The 23,029-nt window shown below is 41.9% G+C and overlaps 1 protein-coding gene across 6 annotated transcripts in view; it reads left to right on the top strand.

The window, feature by feature from the left end:
• The window catches only part of MECOM (MDS1 and EVI1 complex locus), a 331,427-nt gene that overhangs the window by 142,993 nt on the left and 165,405 nt on the right, over positions 1–23,029 (top strand). For all 6 annotated transcript variants that reach the window (XM_066325706.1, XM_066325705.1, XM_066325708.1 and 3 more), the window contains exon 2: positions 3,386–3,735. In XM_066325706.1, coding sequence (XP_066181803.1) covers positions 3,386–3,735 — 350 coding nt within the window. The remainder of the gene's footprint in view (positions 1–3,385; positions 3,736–23,029) is intronic.

Genomic DNA, 23,029 nt, shown 5'->3' with positions numbered 1-23,029 from the left:
TCCTTTATCAGGGGCCTCATTTTTTATTTCATCCCATTTATGGTGGGGATAATTACTGGAATTTGAAGAGGCCATCTTGAATTTCAAAACTGGAGTGCTATCTGTGTGAACAATTTGCAGTTCACTGTGAAAATGATGCTTATCAGTGCAGTCCCTGTGTCTAATTCTAACCTTACAAAGGTTTTCTATCAGTCGATATCCTACGGTTTTCCTGGAAGTCCCTCTGATCCACGTGGGTGTAAATTTTCAGAAAAATGGTCATAGACCCTTTGAAAACTAAGACCAGAACCTTGGTTCATGTAGGTTGATGTTAACAGAGCTGTTTCTATCATGGATTTCACAAATATGTCTTAAGGGTCTTCCCATCTCTTGGTCAGTCATAATTCTAATCTGTATCCATTTTGAGGCTTAAAAATATATTTTTTGCTAGAATACATTGCTATTTCAGGCAAAGGACTATTTCAGCAGTCCATTTTACCCACACTTAGAGCTTTGGGGCATAGAGGCATATTATATTTTCCAGAGCTTTCAAGCTGAAAGCCCGTGTTTAACGACGACATCGGGTGTGGCTGCTGGAAATCAAAGGAGGCACAATAGACCCAGCAAACGGACTTGTCTCCCTGCCAGGCTTTCAGAGGCCAATTTATCAGCTGCAGGTTTGACCCTATATGGCTAAAAAACGAGCGTAGCCAGAATGACTGAGATAAGTATAACCGAGGCCTTTGAGTCTGCGAGAGAGAAATTAAACTGGACTGTCCCTGGGGAAGATGAAACATCTGTAAAGCTGTGCTTGCTAAATGTTCAAGGCTCAGCTTGTGCTGGCTTGTGGGCAGGCGCTGCTGGCAAGTGGAGTTAAGGAAGGTGGCCCTTTGGGACAGGAGCAGAGCAGGTCATTTCTTGCTGTGACTTGAGTTATTTGGCTGAGATACTCTGTTATTTGTGAAGGAGAGTTGACTGTGGAACACAGAGAACCTCGGTTTTGCAGGGTACTGCTTGGCAAGACAGGGACAACAGCAGTGACTGTGGGAGATGGGCTTTTTAAGGAGGTTGAGTGTCAGGCACCCAGCTGTCATGGAAAATCAGTGGGATTTAGATGCCTGAAGTTTTTACCCTGGGCCCCCCTCTTCCAGTGAGCCATGTGCTTATCATCATCCAGATCACTTTCCTTGTGTGATTTCTCTTCCTGCACCCCATGTGTATACATGGGTTAGGGTTTTCTTTTTTTTTTTTTTTTCTACCCCTGTTTCAAAAACAGCTGAAGTCTTTTAGGCAGGACTGCAATCTAAACAGTTGGGGGACGACATCTGAACGGGAGCACTGAGCCTGCCCTGAGTGGATGCAGCACTGCTGCTGGCCTGCAAAGTCAGGGAGCACATTCAAGCTTTGGGGGATGCTCAGAAGGTGTGGATGGACCTCTGTCACCTGTCCCACCGTGCTGGAGCACGGCTGTGTTTGGGGGAGGCAGCAGTGCCATCACGTCACAGAGATGGCTGCTGAAGGGACTGTCTTAGCGCAGGGCAAAGTGAGTGGTGACACCCATAGAGCTGTGTCTCTGTCCTTTCCACACCCTCTTTGCTGTCCTTTGGAGTCGCAGATAAGTGGTGCTGGGAGCAGGAAGGAAGATATGGCACAGGATCATAAGTGGTAGGCCCAGAGCAAGCTCTCTGCACCAATGCTTTCACAAGCCCTTGAGCATCATTGCCAAAGTCAGCTGTGACAGGTAGGATTTCTGAACTGTAAGCAATGGAAAAATCCCTCTCTGTGTCCTTCTCAGCTAAATGGAGCAGGATTTTCTGCTTCTCAGAATTCCAGGTATCAGGGAAGTGACAAACTAATCAATATTGGGTTCAATTGTTAAAACACAGGCAGAGTCTGCCAAACTGGAGGCCGAGGGGACGAGTAGCTGAACCTTCCTGTGACATGTATGAGGTCATAGCCAGTGCCACATAAAAGAAAGAAAAACAGTTCATGGCTGTGAATAAATTGCTCACAGATGAAGAATCCAGTTTGCCAGTCCTGTGATGGGAGCAATCTATTCCAATGATTTGTTATGTCCCAGTGTTTGTCTTAGGCAGTACCAGAAGCATGAAAGTACAGATAGAAAGCCGTGAGATAATATGTAACAAAGATGTGAGAGACAATGGGCTATGACCAGTTTCCAGTGGAAAAGGCATACGGTGCTAATCTACCATGGATAGTTTCTTAAATGAGCAAGAAATTGAAAGAACATTTTAAAGTTTCCTGTTTCTTCACTGAAACAGAGTCATTCTGAAAGCCAAACCCAGTGTAACACTTTCATTTCTGGGCCAACCATATTATGCAAATATCCCTAAGCTCAGGTTTTAAATACTTGATCTCTCAGTTTCAGTCCTTGGAGAACAGTATTCCTACCTCCTATTTGAATTAAGCAGAATGAGTCCTGGTGTGTATAAAAACCCAAGAACATGAATAAGTTAAATGGATATAAATAGTGAAGAAAGGTTTTTTGGTTAGTTTTGCTATTTTGCTCCTTTTACATGTGGTGTTGGGTTGAACACTGTATTGCTGGTGCAGCTAAAGCCCCTGCTGAAGTAACTCAAAGTTTCTGACTAAAAGGAATCTATAATCAGTCTTACATTTTAGCTTGTCAAAAATAGTGAGGGGATTTTTTGTGTCTTGTTTTGTTTTGTTTTGTTTGCTGGCTAAGCCCCAGAGATTTTTCTTTTTTAATGTGTTTTGGATCTGCCCCAGGGTTTTTTTGCAACTGTAAGAAGAGAAGGTTCATGTTCTCTATAAGGTGCTGTCTGGATCCTAAACTTATTTTAGACCATTGCATTTCTTGGAGGTCAATGTTAAGACACTGATTTACATCAACTGAGGCTCTTGCCAAGAGTTGTGTGGTAGGCTGGATCCTTTCTCTGAAGACTAATTGGAGGCCATCAAACTTAATTTTGGCTACTTTAGGTTCAATCTGTCTCTCTGCAAGATCAGTGAAGCTTTCCTGCTTTTCACTTCTCTTAGATTTCAGTTGTAACATATAATGCTGGCTTTCAGTTGTAGTTTCAGTGCATGTGTGGGATGCATTGACCTGACTGGACAATGGCGTGTGCCTGCCTTTACATCTGTGTGCAATTCCCTCGCCTGTGCTCAATGATGCAAACCACTTTTGATGTCAGGAATACTGAGAAACACTGTGTTAGCCCCAGGCCTACACCAGAGGAGCTCAGCTCCATCCAGGGCGAGGCTCTGCTGCAGGTTTAGTGGTTGGTGAAGTCTCCCAAACTGTCCCTTCCACTCCATGTGCAGGCTGAAAGGGTTTCATGTGCAAAATCCGTCAGGGTGTTTCAAATCCTACTGTTTGGCTTTCTTTTCCAGGTGATGAATGTTGTATGGCTTTCTTTTCCAGGTGATGAATGTTTGTATGAGAGCTTTCCAGAACTTCCCTTGGGGGAGATGCCAGAAGCTGATGGAGAGGCTGCAAATGTCCAGTGTCCAACATCCATCAGCATCCAAGAGCCGTCTTCTCCAGCGACCTCCAGCGAAGCTTTCACACCCAAGGAGAGCTCTCCTTACAAGGCTCCAATATACATTCCTGATGACATTCCCATTCCTTCAGAGTTTGAGCTCCGAGAATCCAACATTCCTGGAGCAGGATTAGGGATATGGACCAAAAGGAAGATTGAAGCAGGGGAAAAATTTGGCCCTTTTGTAGGCGAGCAGCGGCCACACCTGAAAGATCCCTGTTACGGCTGGGAGGTAAGATGCTGTACATTCTTTCAGTCTGTTGAGTTCTTGTGTGTCTATATATAAACACAGAAATATTTGCAGAATTTGAGTCTTATCCTGCAGCAGCCAAAGTGTATTTATGTGCACAAATTGCTTTGAGGCCTTTTGAGGTTTTCTGGACGGAGACGAGTGTGAATTGAAAAAGAAAAAAAGTCAGAAATTAATATCACCCTTCATGCATGAAATCTGTCTGGGTGGATATTGGCAGGTGATGCTCCTTTTGAGGAAAGCGAGGAAAAAGTGTTGTTGGAACATTTCTATACCATTTTTAACCAGGTCTCGGATAGTTCTGCATCATGCCTCTGGGTGAGGGATTTGCAAAATCACTGCACTATAGGTCTGAAATGAAACTGGATGCTGCTTTCAGGGTTGTGAGTTGCCACTTTCTGTCAACAATGATTAAAATAGCCCTTAAGTCTAGTGTTGTATGGTTAAACTTGCTGTTGAACAACTTTGTGCAACTAGGGGGCTTCAAAAGCCGGGGGGTTGATCCTGCTTCCATTTAACTTAATGGGAATTCTGCCATTCATTTGGTGAAGAGGGTTTGGATGCTAGTGTCACCCCCAGTACACATGGGAATGGTGTGGTTCATGTTATTTCTGCAGATGCTTTGGGAAATGCTTTTCCTGAAGGAGCTCATGGGCTCCTTTGGTGAGTACAGGTTGGGTGCTGCTTTCCCTGCCTTCAGGGACAACACTTCCCTCACTGTGGGATCACTGAGCATCTGTCTGAGCTCCTGGTCCATGGTCAGGTCAGGGATTCAAACATCAAGTGGCGTGCTGCTGTTGTGTTATGATGTAACAAATGTTCCTGCGTGGTTTTATTCATCGTTTTAACAATGTGCTGTAGGAACAGAGCACAATCTCTGCTTTCCATCTGCACGTTTCCTTTGGTTTCTGATAAGGGGAGCCATGCAGGGTTTGCATGGCTCTCCAGGGGCACGCCTGACCTCTGGAGAGATGGGAGTTCATTTTCCCAGGAAAAATGCAGTTTTGTTGTGGAGCACAGCCTTTTGCAGATATGGTGGAAAATGGAAGCTTGATCTGCTCTCAACTGTCCATAAACACTCGGGGAGTTCATTACAAACTTTCCATCCAGCTGTTTAAACTCTTGTGAGACCTGTGACAATGTGACAGAATAGTGTCAGGAGAAATCATAGACTTGGCAGCACTCTGTTGAGTTAACAGACTGTGATGCAATATAATTGCTAGTGAGAAGTCTTGATTATTTGAAAAAGGCACCAGGAAACCATAAAATCTGACCTTTAACCATACCATAATTAAGCTCAAATATTGATAACAGTAATTAAAGCCAAACTGTGGATACATGGCTGTACTTTCAGGTTTAACATTATCCCAAAATAAGTGTCTTTTAAAGACGACACTCAAGTGGTATAGGACAGGATAATCCCACTAAGACTGAGGGGAAACCCACACAGCTTTTCACACCCTTAGATGCTGGCAATATGCTAAAATATTAGAAACTGGTTTTCCTGCTTGAAATATTTCAGATTTTGGACTCTGTGATATTCAGACAAGAAAAGAATATCTTGATAGTGCTGGACACCCAGCTGGCAGCTTGAATCCCTTTCAAGCTGCAGGCCTCGTGCTATTTGAATAGCGTTATTTATTTGGGACAGCTGGGGCAAGCTATTGACAAGTGTTGGAGCAAAATCACACAAAATCAACAGTCAAGTCCCTCTGCAATTTGGTCACTCACCCAGAACTATTCTGTTGGTGCTTAGAGGAACTTGAAATGGAATATTTTCCCAACAAGTGGGTTAAATACATTTACTGTAGTTGAAGAGAAATGAAGGAAATCTGGCTACCAGAGTTAATACAGGGAGTAAAATGGCACTTAGTGATGGTTGGGGCTAAAAGTGGAGAGATGTGGGGGAACCTGGTAGTGCTGGAGAGGACTTCAGTGATGCTTATTCCACCCCAGATGCTCACCATCACACTCCTCAGGAATCCACCACTTCCTTGGCTTGTGCTTTGGATGTTAAAGGGGGAAAGAAGCTGATGCTGGTGTGTGGGCTCAGACAGTGCTAGAGGCAGTGTGGGATGGTGAGGAAAACTCTCATTTACTCAGGTTTAAGTACTGTCTGGGAAATTTGAGCTTTTCTGGTGCTGCTGTTTTCTGCTTAAATGGGCACTTTTGAGACACAAGGTGTATGTCCAGCCAGGTGCCAACAAGTCAGTTAACAAATGAGAATTCATTCTGCTGTTGCTGACAATCAAGGTGAAACTTCATTTCAATCTGATATGGAGGAAGGATAGAACCAAAGTTTCTGTGTGGCTCTGGGTGTGGGCTTTAACTGACTCTGTAGTGTGAGAGGTTTTGAAATCTTTCCACTCACTTGATGGAATTGTGAATTTTATTTATACAGATTGTGACACCATAGTCTCTTATGTTTGATTACCTGTAATTCCCAGGATAGTTCATGCACTTATAGAACCCAGCTGGTGACTTCAGAAGGAGAAATGTCCCAACCTGCTCATCCTGCTCCTGGTCCCACAGGCTAAAGAAAGTGTTTTCCTATGTCCAGACAAACTCATTTCTTTACTTCTTGTCTGCAGTGCTCCAAGAAATGCAGAGTGGGGTTGCACCTTTGCAGCTATTTGTGTATTTACCTCTGGAATAGATTCCCCTCTGACTGCTGAGAGAATGATCAAGGTTCTAAAAAATCAATCTTTTAATTTTATCTGAGTTTAAGCTGAAACATTGAATGTACAATGGTGTTTGGCTTTCAAAGAGGATGAAGGAAGTTTTGTTTTTTTTTGAGGAAAACAAGCATTAAAACTGTTTTGGAAGGAAAGATGGACATCTTTCTCAGCCTTTTTCTGATGCTGCACATATTATCTTTTTTGTTATGAAACATTTGCTCTGTTTTTGCAATTGTTTAGTATTTCTAGGTAGTCTAAAATCTTACACTGGAAAATTTTAACCAAAAACCTTACATTCACCTTGGAGAGAAGAGTTTACAGTTACACATAAATTTAGACTGTAACTACATTTTTGGAAAAGACATTTTTTCCCTTGCAGAAGCTTGTCATAGTTTTGGGTATTTCCAGCTGTGGGATACTTCTGACTTCCAGTTTTTTGTGACTATCTATCTGAGTTGATACTGGGATTAGCCTGGGAGAGAAGTGGAGGCTGAAGGAACTGCTGCTGTTAAATTCTGCAGCCAGGCAGCTGATGATGAAGAAAAATATTCTGCAGGAGGCTGAGGAATTTCATGGAGCCTGTTCCTACATTCTCCTATAGCAAGACTCCCTATGGGATCAACCCAGAGTTCTGTCAGAGCAAGTCCAAGGAAACAATGTCCATTGTGTCCATTTATACAGTTCAGCCATAAAACACACTCCGGGACAAAAAGAATTTGTTGTGATATACTCGTGCTTGGGTCACGATTAGAGCGCTGTAGATCAGTTTAAATGAAAAGCCATAAATTTGAATTTTATCTCATTTTGCGGGGCTGGAGTTGAGCATTATCTAATCAGGTATTGGTTAGCTAAAGTACAAATCGAACAGGGGGTCACCGGACAAGGGGAAAGGTCGAGCTTTTTTGCAGTTTGTCACGGAGGTTTTAGTATTTGCCGGCAGCCCAAATATCTGAGGGGGTCGGGAGGCTGTTGCTTGGTGCTTGTTTGAAAAGGGAAAATTGACTGCTGCTTAATCAACAAAGAAAACAAGCTCTTAAGGGATGGCAGTAATTTCTTTTTTTCTTTTTTTTTAAACAAAAGTGAGGGAACACAAATTTAGTGATTTCATCGTGGTTCATGCCCCGCTATGAAAAACAACTGAGAGTATTTCAGAGCAAGGCTCTGGGTAGGTCTCTGAAGCACCTACCTTCGAGCAGAGGACAGCCAATATCCAAATTCAGGTCTCTTGCTGCTCCAGCAAACTCAAAGTCTCATTCATAAGAACAAATTCTTCACAGCTCTTTTGATCCTAAACTTTTATTTCTTTACTAGGAGGGCAAAACCAGGAGCAATAAACTCTAATAAATCAAACCTGTCACAGAAGTAAAAAAAATATTTTAGAGCTTTATAAAGCAGCATATAATCTGTTTATAGAGCAGAGTATATTTTCCTGTCATGCCAGTGAGGCTGAAAAACAACTCATATTTGGTAGAGTATGCTTGAGCTGATGCTATTACTTCCAAATGGAAATTAGGAGGCCATTTGGCTATTTATTTATGTCTCCTCTAACATTTTTCATGTGAGTCCTTGGAGAAAACTGCACAGCTTCCTAAAAATTGTTCTGGAGTACAAGCTTCCCACTAGTTTGTAGGGACTGGAATAGTTGCAGTTTGGAGTTTTAATTCTGCACTCTTTTGCTTTCTTTTAGCAGTTTTAAAAATCAAATTTATTTGACATTCTGGGGTTTAGGTGTACTATACATTGCTATGAAAATTAAATAATATGTTAAAAAAAAAAAAAAAAAAAGTACAGGCTTTTAGAGATGAAATCTAATGTATGTGCTTCCAAGTCTGGGTTGTAGCACCTAAACCAATAGCTTTGTTTTCTTAGCATCCAAAAACTTCCACTGGAATCAGTGGGAGTTACCAACCAATTCCTATGTACAGATGTTAGCCCCTGTTTTTGGGTCCTCCTCTGGAAAAATCTATGTCAGAATGCTAAGAGCAGCATTTTTTTTGTTTGTTTTGTTTTTAATAAAAGCAATACAAAAAGTCTTGTCTTCTTAATAACTTCATGTTAAAACTTGAGTTAAGCTATTCTTAATAAACAGTGACAGTGCTGAGGGAAATAACTCCCTTGTAGTCAGGAAAAGCACTGGGAGAGAGCAGCAGATAATTTTTTTTTCAAAAAGAAAAATAGAAGGAACAAAGATTTCACTACTTGTGAATATTTTTCTTTGGGATATGGAGCATGTCCTAGTGGTAAATAAAAAAACCCCTGGGTTTTCTGCTGTTGTTCAACACTTTCACACTGCCACTGGTCTGTGACTTTTACAGACCAAATCTTGGCTGCTTCTTGAATTGTTTTCAACAGCATTAACATGCAGAACAGCACCACACTCAGCCAGGTGGTTGGAAAGCAGGGAAGTATAATACAGATTCCCTGCCTAGGTTTTTCTCCTTTCATATGGATTGCAGCAGCATAGAGACTCCAGGGACTTCTGCGAAATTATTATTGAAGTAAAAGCAGAAACGAGGATGTGGACTATCCAGTTATTTGGAATTAAAAAGGAATGATTTGTTTTATAGTGAGAGGTGGGGCTGCTTTTTGATCAATGCTAGACCAATCCAGCCTTGCAGAGAGCGTGTTCTCCCCCAGATCAACATATCATCCAGCCCTGGCAGCTGCAGGTGGGGGTGACATCCTTACCTTGTCTTCAGCACATAGGTGATGTTTTATCCCATTTGGAGCTCGGCTTTGCGAGGCATAGAGCACTCTGGCTGAGGTCCAATAAAGCACTTAGGCACGAGCTTATCATCAACAGGATTACCCAGGTGTTTGAGCTGAGCACGTGCTTTGCTGCCGTGCTGGGCTCTCCGTACGGGACACGGTGTTCGGTGCGCTGGGATGGAGCTCACACCCTGTGTCCTGCCTGGGCTGAGTGTGCACGAGGGTGCTTGAGACAGCCCCTCCAGAGCTGGGTACAAAAAGGACACGGCTGCAAAGTGTCACCAGTCTGAATTCTTCTGTTGTTTGCATCTGGGTCTTGTGGTGAGGCTGAGCCTGAGTCAGACACGGCTGCAGCAAGGCAGGCAGATGTTGCTTCATGAGCAGAGCTTTGCCCTCGGAGTGGATGTCAGCACCATTCTCCAACCAGCTCCCTGGCCTTATCAGCAGCTTTCTCCCTGCCCGGAGAACACTGAGTTTATAATTGCAAATGAGCAAATATTAGGTCCTCGACTAGCAAGATACGAGCAGGTGGACTTGTCATTCGGTTTGAATTAAAGGTATTGACAGCAAAGGGGAGCTGTTGGTCCTTTGGGTTTTTCTGTGTGGGTGGAAGATGGTGAGGATAAGAGGGATCATTCAGCATTAGTCCATGTTGTCCTTGTTACTCCCTACGTCCACTCTTCAATTCCTCTAATTCTTTGATTAATATGATTAAGCAGAGTCTTGCATGAGGTTAGTGGGATGTGGCATTTTGTTCTTTTGGACAAAGACCACAACCTTCCCTTGGTCAGGAAAAGCTGCTGCTGTTCCCCAGGAGGGGAGCACCAGTTCTGCAAAGCTCCATCCTGGGCTGGCCAGGGGAGCTGCTTTCAGAAAACCTTCAGACTGACACCTCACAAAGGAGCTGAGAGGCTGCAGTGGTTGTTGGAAGGGAGGTGCCACTCACCCCCAGACACTGGGGCTGTGCTCAGGGGGCTGATGAGGCTCTGAGCCAACCCAAGGTCAACGTGGCAACAGCTTCAGGAAGAGGCTTTTAGCCAGTGCAGGAGGCTGAGCAGCTGTTGGTGTGGCACAGCTGTAAAATCTCACAAAAGCTTTTGTCCCGATGAAACCTGGAATGGGGTTGTGTAGAATTGACTGTTTCTCCACCCACAGTGGATGCTCCACCGTGTCCTTGACCTTGAGGGCAGGAAAACACACATTTCACGGCAGGGTCTAAAGCCACAGAAACCTCTCTGTAGGTCTGTGTGTGTATTGCCCACAAAGCCACTGAGGTTTTAATTTAATCAGGAGGAGCATTAACTCCTGAGGGAAGCAGAGTGAAACCATAAAGGTCAAGTGGACTTAGAAGTAGGAAGGGGAGAAGGAAGTTTTGTAACCTTCCTCAGAGCAGAACCAAGAGGATGTTTCAGGAATTTGTATTTCTCTTCAGAACAAAGAGATTTTTATTTATTTAAACACCACCAAGGTAGGTTTAGAGCTCGGTAACATTCTGCTCAAGCTGGTAAGAGCATTAAATTCATAGAGACAAAAGCTTCAGTTGGAATAGATTTGAGATTATCAAATTATGAAGAAAAATAAATGAGATATGCCAGACGTCCTTTTAAAAGACAAAATTGGTAAATTAAATTTAGCCATTAAGAAAGACAACATCAGAAAGAAAAATAAAAACATAATAAACTGAAGAGAATAATAATTGCATCTAATAGAACTGACAAACAATCATAATTCTTCCCATTAAATAAATACGTTATAAAAAATTTATTATGAAATGCCACATTATGCAAGCCCGGATTCAAAGATGAGTTCTTTGCATTAAGTACAGTAGATGCCATTAAGGAAAACAGTCAATATGTCACTAAGCCACGGCCTGTAAAATTAAATTGATTTGGTAAATGTAAGTAAGATAGATCTGTTTGCTTTCATCATCAATTTTGAGTGGGTGAACAGGTGATGTCACCAACCTGGGAGCGATAAAGATGCAGGACCATCTGGAAAGCTTTGTGATGGATGGGCAACTGCTTTTGGATAGTGACAGTGCTGTGGTACTTTGTCACTTGGGATGCAGTACTTAATAACTTTTCAATACCATCATAATAAATTTCTCTGCCTTATTAATATAGAAATGGTGAGTTATTACTGTGATGGCTATTGTAAATAACAAGAGATGCAGCTGTCAGGAGCTGATTGTTTGGGCATGTTTCTTTAAGCAACACAGTTGACTTGGGATAATCAACGTATGTCTATATCAGCAGAGTTTATTGCTCTTGTCAAAAGAAAAAGCGGCATTATTCAAAAATTATATGAAGTCCATAATAAACAAGTTTAATATATTATCAGACTTTTCCTATAAGTTTCCTAACATGGGACAATAAATCACTTTTAATAATGCCTTTCTGTGTACAATAATATCCTTATGCTGTAATAATGTCCTTTCCTAACTATTCACCAAGCAGAACTTCTGAAAAAACATAAAGGCATCTCGCACCCATCAGAACACTTACAAAATTAAATCTCCTTATTTCATTAAAAGGCTTCTTCTGATATAAAGCTGATGGGCTCTAGCTGTGTCTTTCTTTTTTTCTGTTTTAATTGAACAGATGTAGTTAAAAGTAATCTACAACAAAGAAATACAGACAAAATTATAACCATGTGTCCCTAAACACTGGCAGGAAAGAGCATCTGTGGGTGTTTTATGAAAGCCCAGCACTGCTCCGTGACACTGCTGCTAATGTCATCGGGCTGAGGACTGGAGAGAAACAAAATGCATAGATAGCTGTTAGCAGAAGATGAATTACCAGATCAATCATTTAGCACCATTCAGGGTATTACACCATTGTTCCCCGGGAAGATAATTAAATCAATGATGTCTTTCTTATTTGTGTAAAGAGCCACGAACTTGTAAAGAATATCCAAACCTCCTCAAACATATTATTGCTGGATATTTTTTGTTTTTTTTTGTTTAAACCCTACTGACTTTGCCTTTCAGGCTCTAGCTTTGTCCCTCTTTTCAATTAAATGTCTCCACCATTTCTATGACTGCTGAAAGGAGAGCCAGCAGTCTATTAACAGGCAATAAAGTTCAGGAAGCCTAAGACTAGTTTCTTGGGTCAGAGGTGAAAATTGCATACTAAATGAAACAAAGGTGTGTCTTGATGGCTCAACAAGCAGTGGAGAGACGAGCATACATGTGGGCAGGAGGAGATGGTCATCATTAAACAGAAGCAAATGGACACAGGAGTTGGTGTACAGCAAGATGCTTATTAACCCAGATGAACACATGTGCTTCAGAGGACACAGCTCTGAGGTTTGATGTTTAACAATAGCATTGCAAGGCATTTGGTCTAACAAAGATATCACAGAACTTGAAAAACAAAATTAAATGCCCATATTTTTTTTGCTAGAGCTAGGATATATTCATCAGATACATTAAAAAAAAAAAAAAAGTATACTTATTTGGAGGTAAAACCAGAAAACTGCAACTGGCAAATAGGATATTTCTGCCCCAGAGAGTATTAATATGAAGCTTTATTGTCATGACAGCCCTCATGTTTCCTGGCTCAATGGTAGGTGGCATGCACAGGAGTGAGGACAGAGGTTGTCATAATCCTGCCTGACTTTGTGTGACGGCGCTAACTTTGGCGCATACAATACCCATTAATTTGGGAAAGAAACACAAATGTTAAGTGGCCCTTCCTTTTAAAGCACAGACCTCGAGTTTCGTGTGGAAAGACGTAAAAGAGCCCACAAGAAGCATAACATTTCATCAGGTGAAGCCTAGGGCCTAAGGGGGCTCTGGTGTATAGTGGGTTTCCCAAAGTGTTGTTCTTAGTCTTAACTTGATGAAGTGTATTGGCAAGAGGCACGGAGTGGGCTGTGCTGGAGACTCGCTGTGGAGCTGCTCAGGGTTTCCAAAAGGAACCTTCAGCGCCCTCCTATCCTCTTGAAACGGCCTCGTGCGGCCAAATGGGCTTTCCAAAAATGTTGCTATTTGCCACGTGGGTGTTTTGCTAAAAAAATGAATCTGGGTATTAATGTTTTCTGAGAGGTTTGTGGTCGCGGTATTGCGAAACCGTGGTAGTGATCTTGGTTTTGGGCAAAAAAGGGTAAAGCCCCTCTTGGAGGGGGAAATGGAAATTTGGGGGTGGGAAAGCTTCAGCATTGCTGCATTTACAGAAAATATTCTATCAAGGTAAATTGTAAATATTGATCTAGTGATAGCCTTCAAACAAGGCAAAGTTTGAATGTTTGAAGCAATTTTTCTTTCCAGTCTTAACTTGGCAACTACCTGTTTGGAATATGTACGTGTAGGCAGACAAGTGAGCAGTAAAAAGGAGGAGAGAAAACAATTTTTCTGTCCTTAATGCTCAACCCAGAAATGACCCTACCAAGCCCTCTGTGCCTGCAGAGCAAAATGGTGCTGATGGCCGAGGTGAACAGCAATGTCCCCAGTGCCTTGACTTTGAAACACACCTCCTCTCTTGCACAGAGAACAGTATTTTACCATTTTCCCCCAGTTAAAACTGTGTGTAGAGGCCTTTTTTTATTATTTGTTTGTAGATCTGTGATCTCAAATTGCATTTTCATCTATGTACTGACCCTGGGCTGTGCATTTCTTTTTGCTTCTATCATCCCTGTTCTCCTCCTCTCATATCTGGTGCTGCTGTTTTCCACATTGTCCCAAAACCTTGGAGTCAGCAGGAATCCCTGTTCAGCCTTGTGGAAAACTTCCTTCTTCTCAGCTTCTTCCAATCTTTTGTAAGCTCTATCCATCTCTGCCCTTTATCCATCTCTGGCCCTCATCTTCCTCAATTTATTTTTCAGCTGGCCCGTGCCATAATTGCCTCCAGCACTGGCTGTGCACATGGTTTGCTAACCAGGCTCTGATGGCCTTTTAGTGGCTGCATATATTTTAGTTTTCTACTGCATCTTTTCCTTTCTCACCTCTCCTGATGTCAAGATTTCGGTGTCCCTCAGTTCATTTAGGCTTGGGGCTTTCCCCCCGTTGTGGGCACAGTTTGCTCATTTTCCCCCAAAAACTCTTGCCTCTGCTTCAAATGTCACCAGTCCTACCCTTGGCCAAGCAGCTCAAGCCCTACCAGTACGGACCCTCATTATTCCCTTTCAAAAGCTGATTTTTCTCAAGTCATCTCACCAATTTGATGGCTGGCATTGTTGCAAAAAAGGCAACATCTCAACTTCCCTCATTAAAGCCTTTTTCCCCCTAACGCTAATGCAAACAGAGATGAATAAAACATGTTTTAGGCAGATTTCACAATAGTTTCAATAATTATTTGAAGATTATGACTTTAACAGAAGTTTCTGTGTGTAAAGAAACCCTCGTGGTAGGTATTTAGCTCAGGGAGAGTGATTTGTTTGGCATTTGCATTCAAATACTTTTGTGCTCCTGGAGCATTTTTAAGACTGGACTATCTGATCCCACCACCCATGACAACAATGCAGAAGTAGAAAACGAAAATTCTGGTTTTCAGCCCCAGCATTCCTGAATAAAATTTAGCCGATCGCAAGAGTATCATTTTGGGTGTGATTTTTAGTGGGTTTGAGTTTGAATGGGTTTAGAATAGGTGCTTGAGCAGCTTTTGTCCCCATGCTAATGCCCCCGCAGCAGTGGGAGTCAGGAGGAGTGAAATGATGACCTGAAATAGCAGACGGCTCCAAACAGAGCTGGATTAATGGGAAATGGGGCCCGTCCAGCCGGGAAAGCCTCAGCCAGCCTGGAGGCACCCATGCCCTGTCCCATCCAGCATCCCCACCATCAAACCCCACACCTCCGAGCCCCTGGTCCTTCTGCAGCACAGAAATCCCCCCAAGTGGTCTCCAGCAGCCCTGACAGCCTGATGAGCCCTGTGCTGTGCCGAGCAAAAAAAAAAAAAAAAAATAACCAGCAGAGGGATTAAAACCCAATTTGGCCATATTCTGATGGGCTCTGTAGAGTTTTTTATGTGTAACTTTTACATTTGATGTGTTTGGAAAGGCTCAGTAGTACCGTTCCTCCTCCTGTGATATTGCCAGGCTCGCTCCGTAATGCTGAAGAAGAAAAAGAAAAACCAGCCTTAGTGTCGGGAATTATAAATAATTTGATGCAACAGGTTTAAGTTACCATTTTTGTGGTGAAAAGAAAAGCTTAGCATGATCCAGATTTTCCTTGGTTTCCTCCCATTCTGCTGAGAAGCAGAGGTATTCACATTTCTTTGTCTAACAGTTTTATAATGTCTTAAGAGATTAACAGTGAGCATGAATGAGGGGCTGAGGATTAGACGACAAAAAGCCCGAGCCGTCCACTACCTTGTTTGCACATTTTACATTTTTCAGCATTGCCCAGCGAGTATAGAAACTAAGGAAAGATAATAAGGACCAGAGTCCCAAAAGTGTTTAGTGATTCAAAAAAATTCAGATGCCATGTCAGAACTGACAGAATGATGGAGCATTATGTGGCAGGACCCACTTTTTTGTCTTAGGGTAAGCTCTCACCCTGAGTGAATGCAGATGTTATCGCAGGATCCCAGACAGACAGTCAGTGAAATGTGACAAGCTGTCAGCAAAGTTACACTACGTTGAGTTTGCTAAAATATCCCAAAGCTTCAGACGTGGCCTTTATTATTATTATTATTATTATTATTATTTATATATATATATATATATATATACATACACACACACACACACACATATATATATATAACTCTTAGCTCAATCAGTGGGGAGGTTAAAAAAAAGAAAAGATTCGAAAAAGAAATGGTTACAGTAACCTTTCCAGTCAGGGATCTTTTGAATGGTTCAGACGCGGTTATAAAAGTTTTTTTAAGAGTAGGGGGAAAATGATTATCTGAAATATTTGGAAGGTTACATTGGCATCGGTGAGATTTGTGAAGGCAAAGCGCAGGGTAAGGCTGTTAACCACATGTCAGAGTGTGTCAGTCATTCCCCGAATGATTTGGGTATTTACCCCTGTGAAATGCTTAGTCAAATCAGTAATAGCAGCCAGCACAAGTAAGCCTTGCCTATGCTCAGCTTGGTTTTCTCTTTAGCAGGGTATCAGCTTCAAAACAGGGGAGTTATAAGCAATTATAATTCCTTTACTGGCTTGCTCTTTTTTTTTTTTTTTTTTTTTTAACCTCAAAATTAGATGCAAACAAGCTGGTAAAATTGCAAACTGAATAGTAAAAAGGATGTCAAGTGAACTGATTAAAACATGCTCAGAAAATAAAAATATATGACAGGGCAAATCAGTGTAAATGGTCTGAATTCAGATGCTCTGAAGTCATAATGAGGCTCAGAAAATTACTTTTGTTTTGAATTTTGGGTCTGCAAGAGATATTTGATTTGTAAATATTGTAACAAGATACAAGCTTTTAAAATGTTGTGTAGAAAAAAAAGGGCTCCATTCTCCATAATACAAAATATTTAACTTTCAAGGAACGTGCAGGGAGGTGATGCTATTTACATGCCAATGTACTTCCAGGATTGTGCTCACTGTGTTCTTATTTTAATACTTTATTATATAGAAAATACAAATATTATCTGGGAAAGTCAAATATTTTTAGAGATGCAGTAGATTTTCACTTTTGAATTAGGACAGACTCGGATTCAAGCTTTTACATAATTAGAGGACAGGGAGCTTAAAATACTGATGTTTTCAATTTATTTCACAGCTTTATTTTAAAGGTATATTTCCTTATCCGGGTGAGTAGATTTTGATTTGAAAATGCTAAAGTAAATTGCATGTCTCTTTTATAAGTAATTATATATATCATTCACAGAAACCCCTTAATAGTCTGTATTCTTGTCTTATTACTGTTAGCTTAAGCCTAAATTTAATGAGAAGGCTGTTTCTAGTGGCACAAACTAATATATTTTGCTAGAATAGGAGTTTTCAGTATGTTTGCTCTCCTGGAAGCGAAGCAGAATAATGTGTGTGATTTATAATCAATTTAGGTCTGCTTTGGAATAAGATGATCTTGCATTATTTGTTTCCATACACTGAAAATATTAATTTATTTCTAGAGGCAGGGGAGAAAGGGAAATGTAGGCAGCCACAATTTAGTGCAATTTGTGTTACAACAAAATGTATTACCAGCCAACACAACAACCTTCTGGACTGGGAAAAATGGGATGCAAAGACACTCAGGAGATAACATCTCACATAGTGTTTTTGCAAAAAAAACCCAAAAACAACCCAACAACCCCTCGAAGTAAACAATCCAACCAAATTATGCATATGGAGGAAATGATTGAGAATATGTTTAGCTGGTAATCGCACTCATGCCGAAGTTTTGAATTTCATCTGTCTGCTCAGATCTATTGTGATCCATTAAGTGGCTTCCTTTTTTTCCGACAAATTGAATGCTGCAACTGCAAGGAGCTCTTTTGTTCTTTTAATTCAGTCAGCATGGAAATGATTTTCTCATTTCAGGCCCTTTTCTGTCCTCTCTTCATTGTGTCAATAAAATAGAGTTGTGCAGAGCTGCTCTAATCAGCTTAGAGTGCTAATTCATTGCACTGGGATGCTATCTGGGTCCGGCTACAGGTGGGCACTATAAGGGGTCAGTCTCCAGGGGAGTCTAATTGTGTCTCTCTTGGGTCTTGTTTGCAGAATAACTCAAATCTCAAACCCTGGCTTAAGAAAGGAAGGGAAAATGCACAAACACAGGCGTGCGGGGGCACAAAACATCTCTGGATCCGCCACATGGTCTCGTAGTTGTTTCTGTTTTGACCCTGGGGAAGGGAATGCTTTAGTTCAGAGGCAAAAGAGTAATAAGAAACTTTGTAGATCAGTTTTAAAATTTATTTAGGAATGTGGTCATTTGAGACATAGGTGTGCAAGAGGGAGAGGAATGCCTTGGTGCCTGTGAGGGCTTTGGGGGGAGCCTCGCATCTAAATTTTTGAGGCTTTCAAAAAGCTGACTAAAACCAAGAAAATACTGAAATAACAAATCCCTGCTGCATCTGCCAGTGGTGGTTTTGAGCAAGCTTTTTGCAAGGCAGGTTGGGTATGGGGGAGTCTGCCCAGCACTGAGGAGCCTGGGGGATCCTCAGGCAAGAGAGGCAGGGACCTGAGTGCCCCAATCCACAGCCTGATCCCCCGGGAGCCCCTTCCTCCCAGCCTGGAGGGGCTGTGCTAACAGCAGGAGGACGCTTTCTGCTGGGGGCTTCGGGGCTTGTGTTGGGTTATGTCAGAGAACAGATGGGCAATGGCCAAGGGAGGATCAGTGAGAGGGGAATGGAAACCTCGTGTTTGTCTTTGGCCCCAACATTGTGCACTTTGGCCTTGGAACTGTCCCTAACACAAGACAAGCAAGCTGCAGGCTTTGCTGGTTTGGTTTTGGTTTTTTTTTAATAGATGTTTTTGTGTTTACTGCCAACCACAAAAAACACTCCAAACAAACAAAACCAAAAACCAACAATAGCAAAAGCAACAACAACCAAAACCACACATACACAAAAAAACCCCCACCACTACCCCCCCCAAAAAAAACCCCAAAAAACCACCAACCTGAGAAAAGAGACACTGGTGGGGAGAACGGGAGGGAATTGCCAATGAGTCTCCTGTTTCTTGCCACCTTGTCCCAGGGTGGCAGTGTGGGAGCATCTGCCCTGGGCTGTGTCCTGGTCTCTGCCAGCTTGGCATCTCTAGGACAGAGTGATGGCATCTCTTTCATCAACCACTGAGCAGAAACTGCCCAAATTTCCCAGACAGACGTACTAGATGCTGCCAAATATCTTCCTGAAGCAAGGCCAGCAACCCCAGCACAACTCAGCTCCCAGCAGTTGCTGTGCAAGCCAACAGAGGCGTGCATAGATGAGTTATAGGTTTCCTACCAAAAATTTTCTCAGTGCTTTAAGGATGGCAGAGCAGCCCTGGCACCTCCCCTGGCTGGGGAGGAAAGGCACGGCTCGTGGCAGAGCTGCCAGTGACTCTGTGGAAAGAAAAATGCCATAAAAGTGCTAAAGAAAACTGTACAAATCATAAATTTCCTTAATAGTGTAGCAAGAGGTGAAAGGCTGTTTATTTGGACAGCATTTTGCTTTTAAATTAGCATGAAGATTTTCCCACAGAATGCGTTTCCCTTGCCCATAATTGCTCATAAAAAAAGAAAAAAAGCGGCAATTTTTGGAATTATCTTAAAAATTTCAGTTCTGGAAAAAAAAAATAAAAAATACTGGGTTCCTCCCAGACTCTTCTTTTTTGCCTCCATGTGACTGAGGTTCTCAGTGGTTTGTGTGCAGGAAAAGTGGACAGGTCATGGCTATGGCATGTAGCCATAGGGAAAGGGCAGATCCTCTCCTGGAGCACGATGGATTTGGGGAATGGGGATGTGACAAAGTCTCCCAAAAGCTGGTGCCTTTTCCACAGAGAAGCCAGTACTGGCTCAGAAATACAAAATAGGATATGTAAGGCAGCAAAGCCTCACCCTTGGCTTTTTCCATGCCTGCAGTTCTTCTCTCCAGTCAGCCTGAGTGAGTTTGGGCAGGACTGTTCCCCACCCGTGGATTTCCTACGGGACCTGTTGCTCTATTGTGGTTTTGTGGCAGAGCCGCCACCATGAAAATTAATTAACATACCTGAAGACACCCCTGAGCAGGAAATCATAGTGCTGCTCTGTGATTCTGGGGTGAATAGGATCTCTCTATTATCAAAAATTCCATCAGGGAAGAGGAAATTAAGTTCCTAATTAGACAGTGTCCAAAGGAAGAAGTGAGGCATTGAAGAGATGAAGAAAATTGAGAGGTAGCTGATGCCCCTATCAGGCTAATGATAGAAAAGGAAATAGTAGAGCTTGAAAGGTCACTGACCTTATTAGGCTTGGAGAAAAGTAGTAGATCTTCAAAAGCTTTCACCTATGATAGGTTGACAATGTGTGAAGTTCTCAAGATGGTCAGAGAGGAAAGACAGCCCAGAAAGAGCATGGGAACAAATTAGGTAGATTACAGTGAGCTGCAGAGATAGAGCATGAAAAGCATATTTAGAAAAGAGAGGAATTCATAGGAGAAACAGCCAGAAATGTTTCATTTCTTGGTGAGATCTATTTTCACGAGGAGTGCAGGATTTTCTTTCCCACTTAGTAGTTTTATTTTTTTTACCATCAATTAAGCTTGGTAATGATCCCTCGCTGGGTTTAGCATTTCCCTAATGAAGTATTTGCTTTCTGCTAAACTGAAATATTTCAGTGGTAGCCAGCTCTGAATGTTAACTTCAGTGAGATGAAGATAGTGTTGCTAATAATAACTTCAACATTAGTTTTTGAATAAAAGAACACTTAGTGAAAGCGCTGCCGATCCCTTAGTGGCAAGAGACTTTTACCTTGGAATACCAAACCTGGCCAGCTGCAAGGCTTTTAAAGGCTGTTACAGGCTATTTTCTCAGTAGGTAAAAACTCCCTGGCTCTTTAAATGAGATATTACAAGAAACAAGTCTATAGCAAGTCAAATGAAATGCCCCTAAAGCCTGCCTCCTCCCAGCCTCTCTTCCTGCAGCAGTTTTGTGCTGTCCGTAGGTGATTTCTCGGAGCCAGCAAGGCCTGATTAAAATCCTCCCTGCTGCTTCATGTACAAACATGGCTTTGAGTCTAGAGGTAAAGTTGCTTCCCTGTCTTTCTGGTAAATGCTCAAGTTTTCTTGTTCCGACTGTTGGTAGGAAAGGGGGAGAAGGAATGCAAAGAAGAGGAAATTAAAAATACAGCGCTGCACATTTTTCATGCGACAGGACCAGTCCGTTTACAATGTAACATAACAGCAGTTTTTCAATCAAAATAAATGAGGACAAATTCTCTGCTGGTAAAAGTAGATGCAGTGCCATGACTTTCCTTTAACGTAAGCGGTGCATGATCCACTCCAACATAATAAACCCAATGTAAAGACAGACCATGAAAAAACCTAATTTTTTTCTTTTTCTGTGAGCAAGTTTAATGGCTTTTTTTTTTTTTTTTTTTTAATGCTCTGTGAATAACAGGGCTGTTTTTAAGTAAACCCTGTTGTATTGTGAAATTAAAAACCCCCTTGCAGACAAGTGCTACCATGTGGCATTTCACAGCTAAGGCAAAGATGCTCCCTGAATTTAAAGCTGACACTTTCATTGTCAGAAGGAAAAAAAGACTAAGTGGGCTTCCTGTCTTCTGGAGCTTGTGGTCCCTTCCTGAAGCAGAACTGCTGGAACCCTGGGCACTGAGAATTTCAGGATTTCTGTGCTCACAGGCACTGATCCCCAAGCAAACACTGCATTGACCTGATGCCTTGGAGAAGGCTCCCAAAATTGAGTGACAGCCCTGGGATTGTGGGTGTGTAGTTTGAGTAGAAGTGTGTGATATCACAGGGTGGAAAACTTGGGGTTTAAGGTTTTAGACTACAGTAATATATATATAAAGCAAGATGGAGGTTTTAGGGCTGAGGCTGAGTCCTTCTTTTTTACCTTCTTCTTTGTGGGTTTAGGTGGTATTTTGTAATTGGGTAAAAAAGTCCTCATTGCAGGCCATGGATGGTTGGTCATTGAGTTAAAATAAAAATAATTTAGGTGTCATTTCTTAATTGGACAGTTTATCCTTAAAAGGCCTTGTAGAGAGAAGGATACAGCTCCATTTTTACTTTGTTAGCTAGAAGTGCTGTAGAACTCAGAGTTTGTGAGGTTGTAATGTGGGTAAAAATTAATAAACATCTGAGTCCGAACAAGAAATACTGTCTCAAGCATTGAATCCCATCTCTGGCAAAAAGGAGATAAAACACGACACAGAACCATCATGCAGGACTCCATCCTGGAGTGAGAGGAGAGCAGCACACCCCTGCTTCCCTCGGAGGGCTCCGTGGAGCAGATTCCGGGTGCTCAGGATCCCGGAGATGGGGAAGGGCTGCCATCCCTGATTAGATGTGGTCTGTAATAGCATCGTCCTGTTTTCACTCACCACAGCAGAGCATTTCTACCGGGCTAACAAGGCCTAGGGTAATGAGAAACATGCCAAGTTTAAGGGAAAGAGGAGTCGAACCTTTGTACAGGAAACAAATGTGATCAATTACCCCAAGTGCAGAGCTCACAGATACCTTATCTTAAGGCTCCTTAAAATAAGAACTTGATTGTTTCCAAATGTGTCTAAGAAGTTAGTGATAGAAACACATTAATGCGAGAGACACGGGAAATTTTATTACCTCCAAAAATTGTCATTATTACTTGCTTCTAAAGATATGGAGGAATCAACACAACTGTCTAACACATGATCATGGCAATAAATCTACGACTCCCCGTGCGTGTGCAGGCTGTATGTAGAAGCAGGTTTTCAGCATTTTATTATTGCAGTCATTAAACAATATTTCAAAAAGCTACCCGTATTTATCACGATATAAAAATCCTCTTTTGTAGCTTCTGTAGTTTGTGGTTGGTTGGTTGGCTTTTTGGCAATGGACTTGTTTTTTTTCTTCAAATATATAAAAGAGTTTTGCTGGTTGACTATTCTCTTTTTAAGTTGTCCACTATCTGCAGACAGCTACTGAACTTAGGCTGCCACTGGAGATCATCAGCCAAAATTTCTGACAAACAGGGTGTTTTTTGAAGATGCATTAGGAGCAGGGAGAAATGTGCAGTGGCCATCCCATATTGAGGTATGGCTTTGACCTCAAGATATGTGACTCTCTCCAAGGTTTATAATGTAAATCTGGAATGCTTAGGACAGGAATATATTGTTTTCCATGGAATTGTCACTGTCTGTAGGGCCAGCACCCATGGATGAATTAGCAGAAGCGAAACCACCGTAGAAAATCTAACAGGCTCTTCCCATGCATTCAACTCCCTTTGGCATCAACAGGAGCTGTGTGCAAGATCTGATGAAGTGTATGACCTAAAAATCACAATTCTAATAGAGTTACTCTCTGAGATGAACATGATA

Source organism: Sylvia atricapilla, chromosome 10 (assembly GCF_009819655.1).
Source record: "Sylvia atricapilla isolate bSylAtr1 chromosome 10, bSylAtr1.pri, whole genome shotgun sequence".
Classification (NCBI taxonomy): Eukaryota; Metazoa; Chordata; class Aves; order Passeriformes; family Sylviidae; genus Sylvia; species Sylvia atricapilla.
This window is presented reverse-complemented; position numbering and strand designations above follow the sequence as displayed.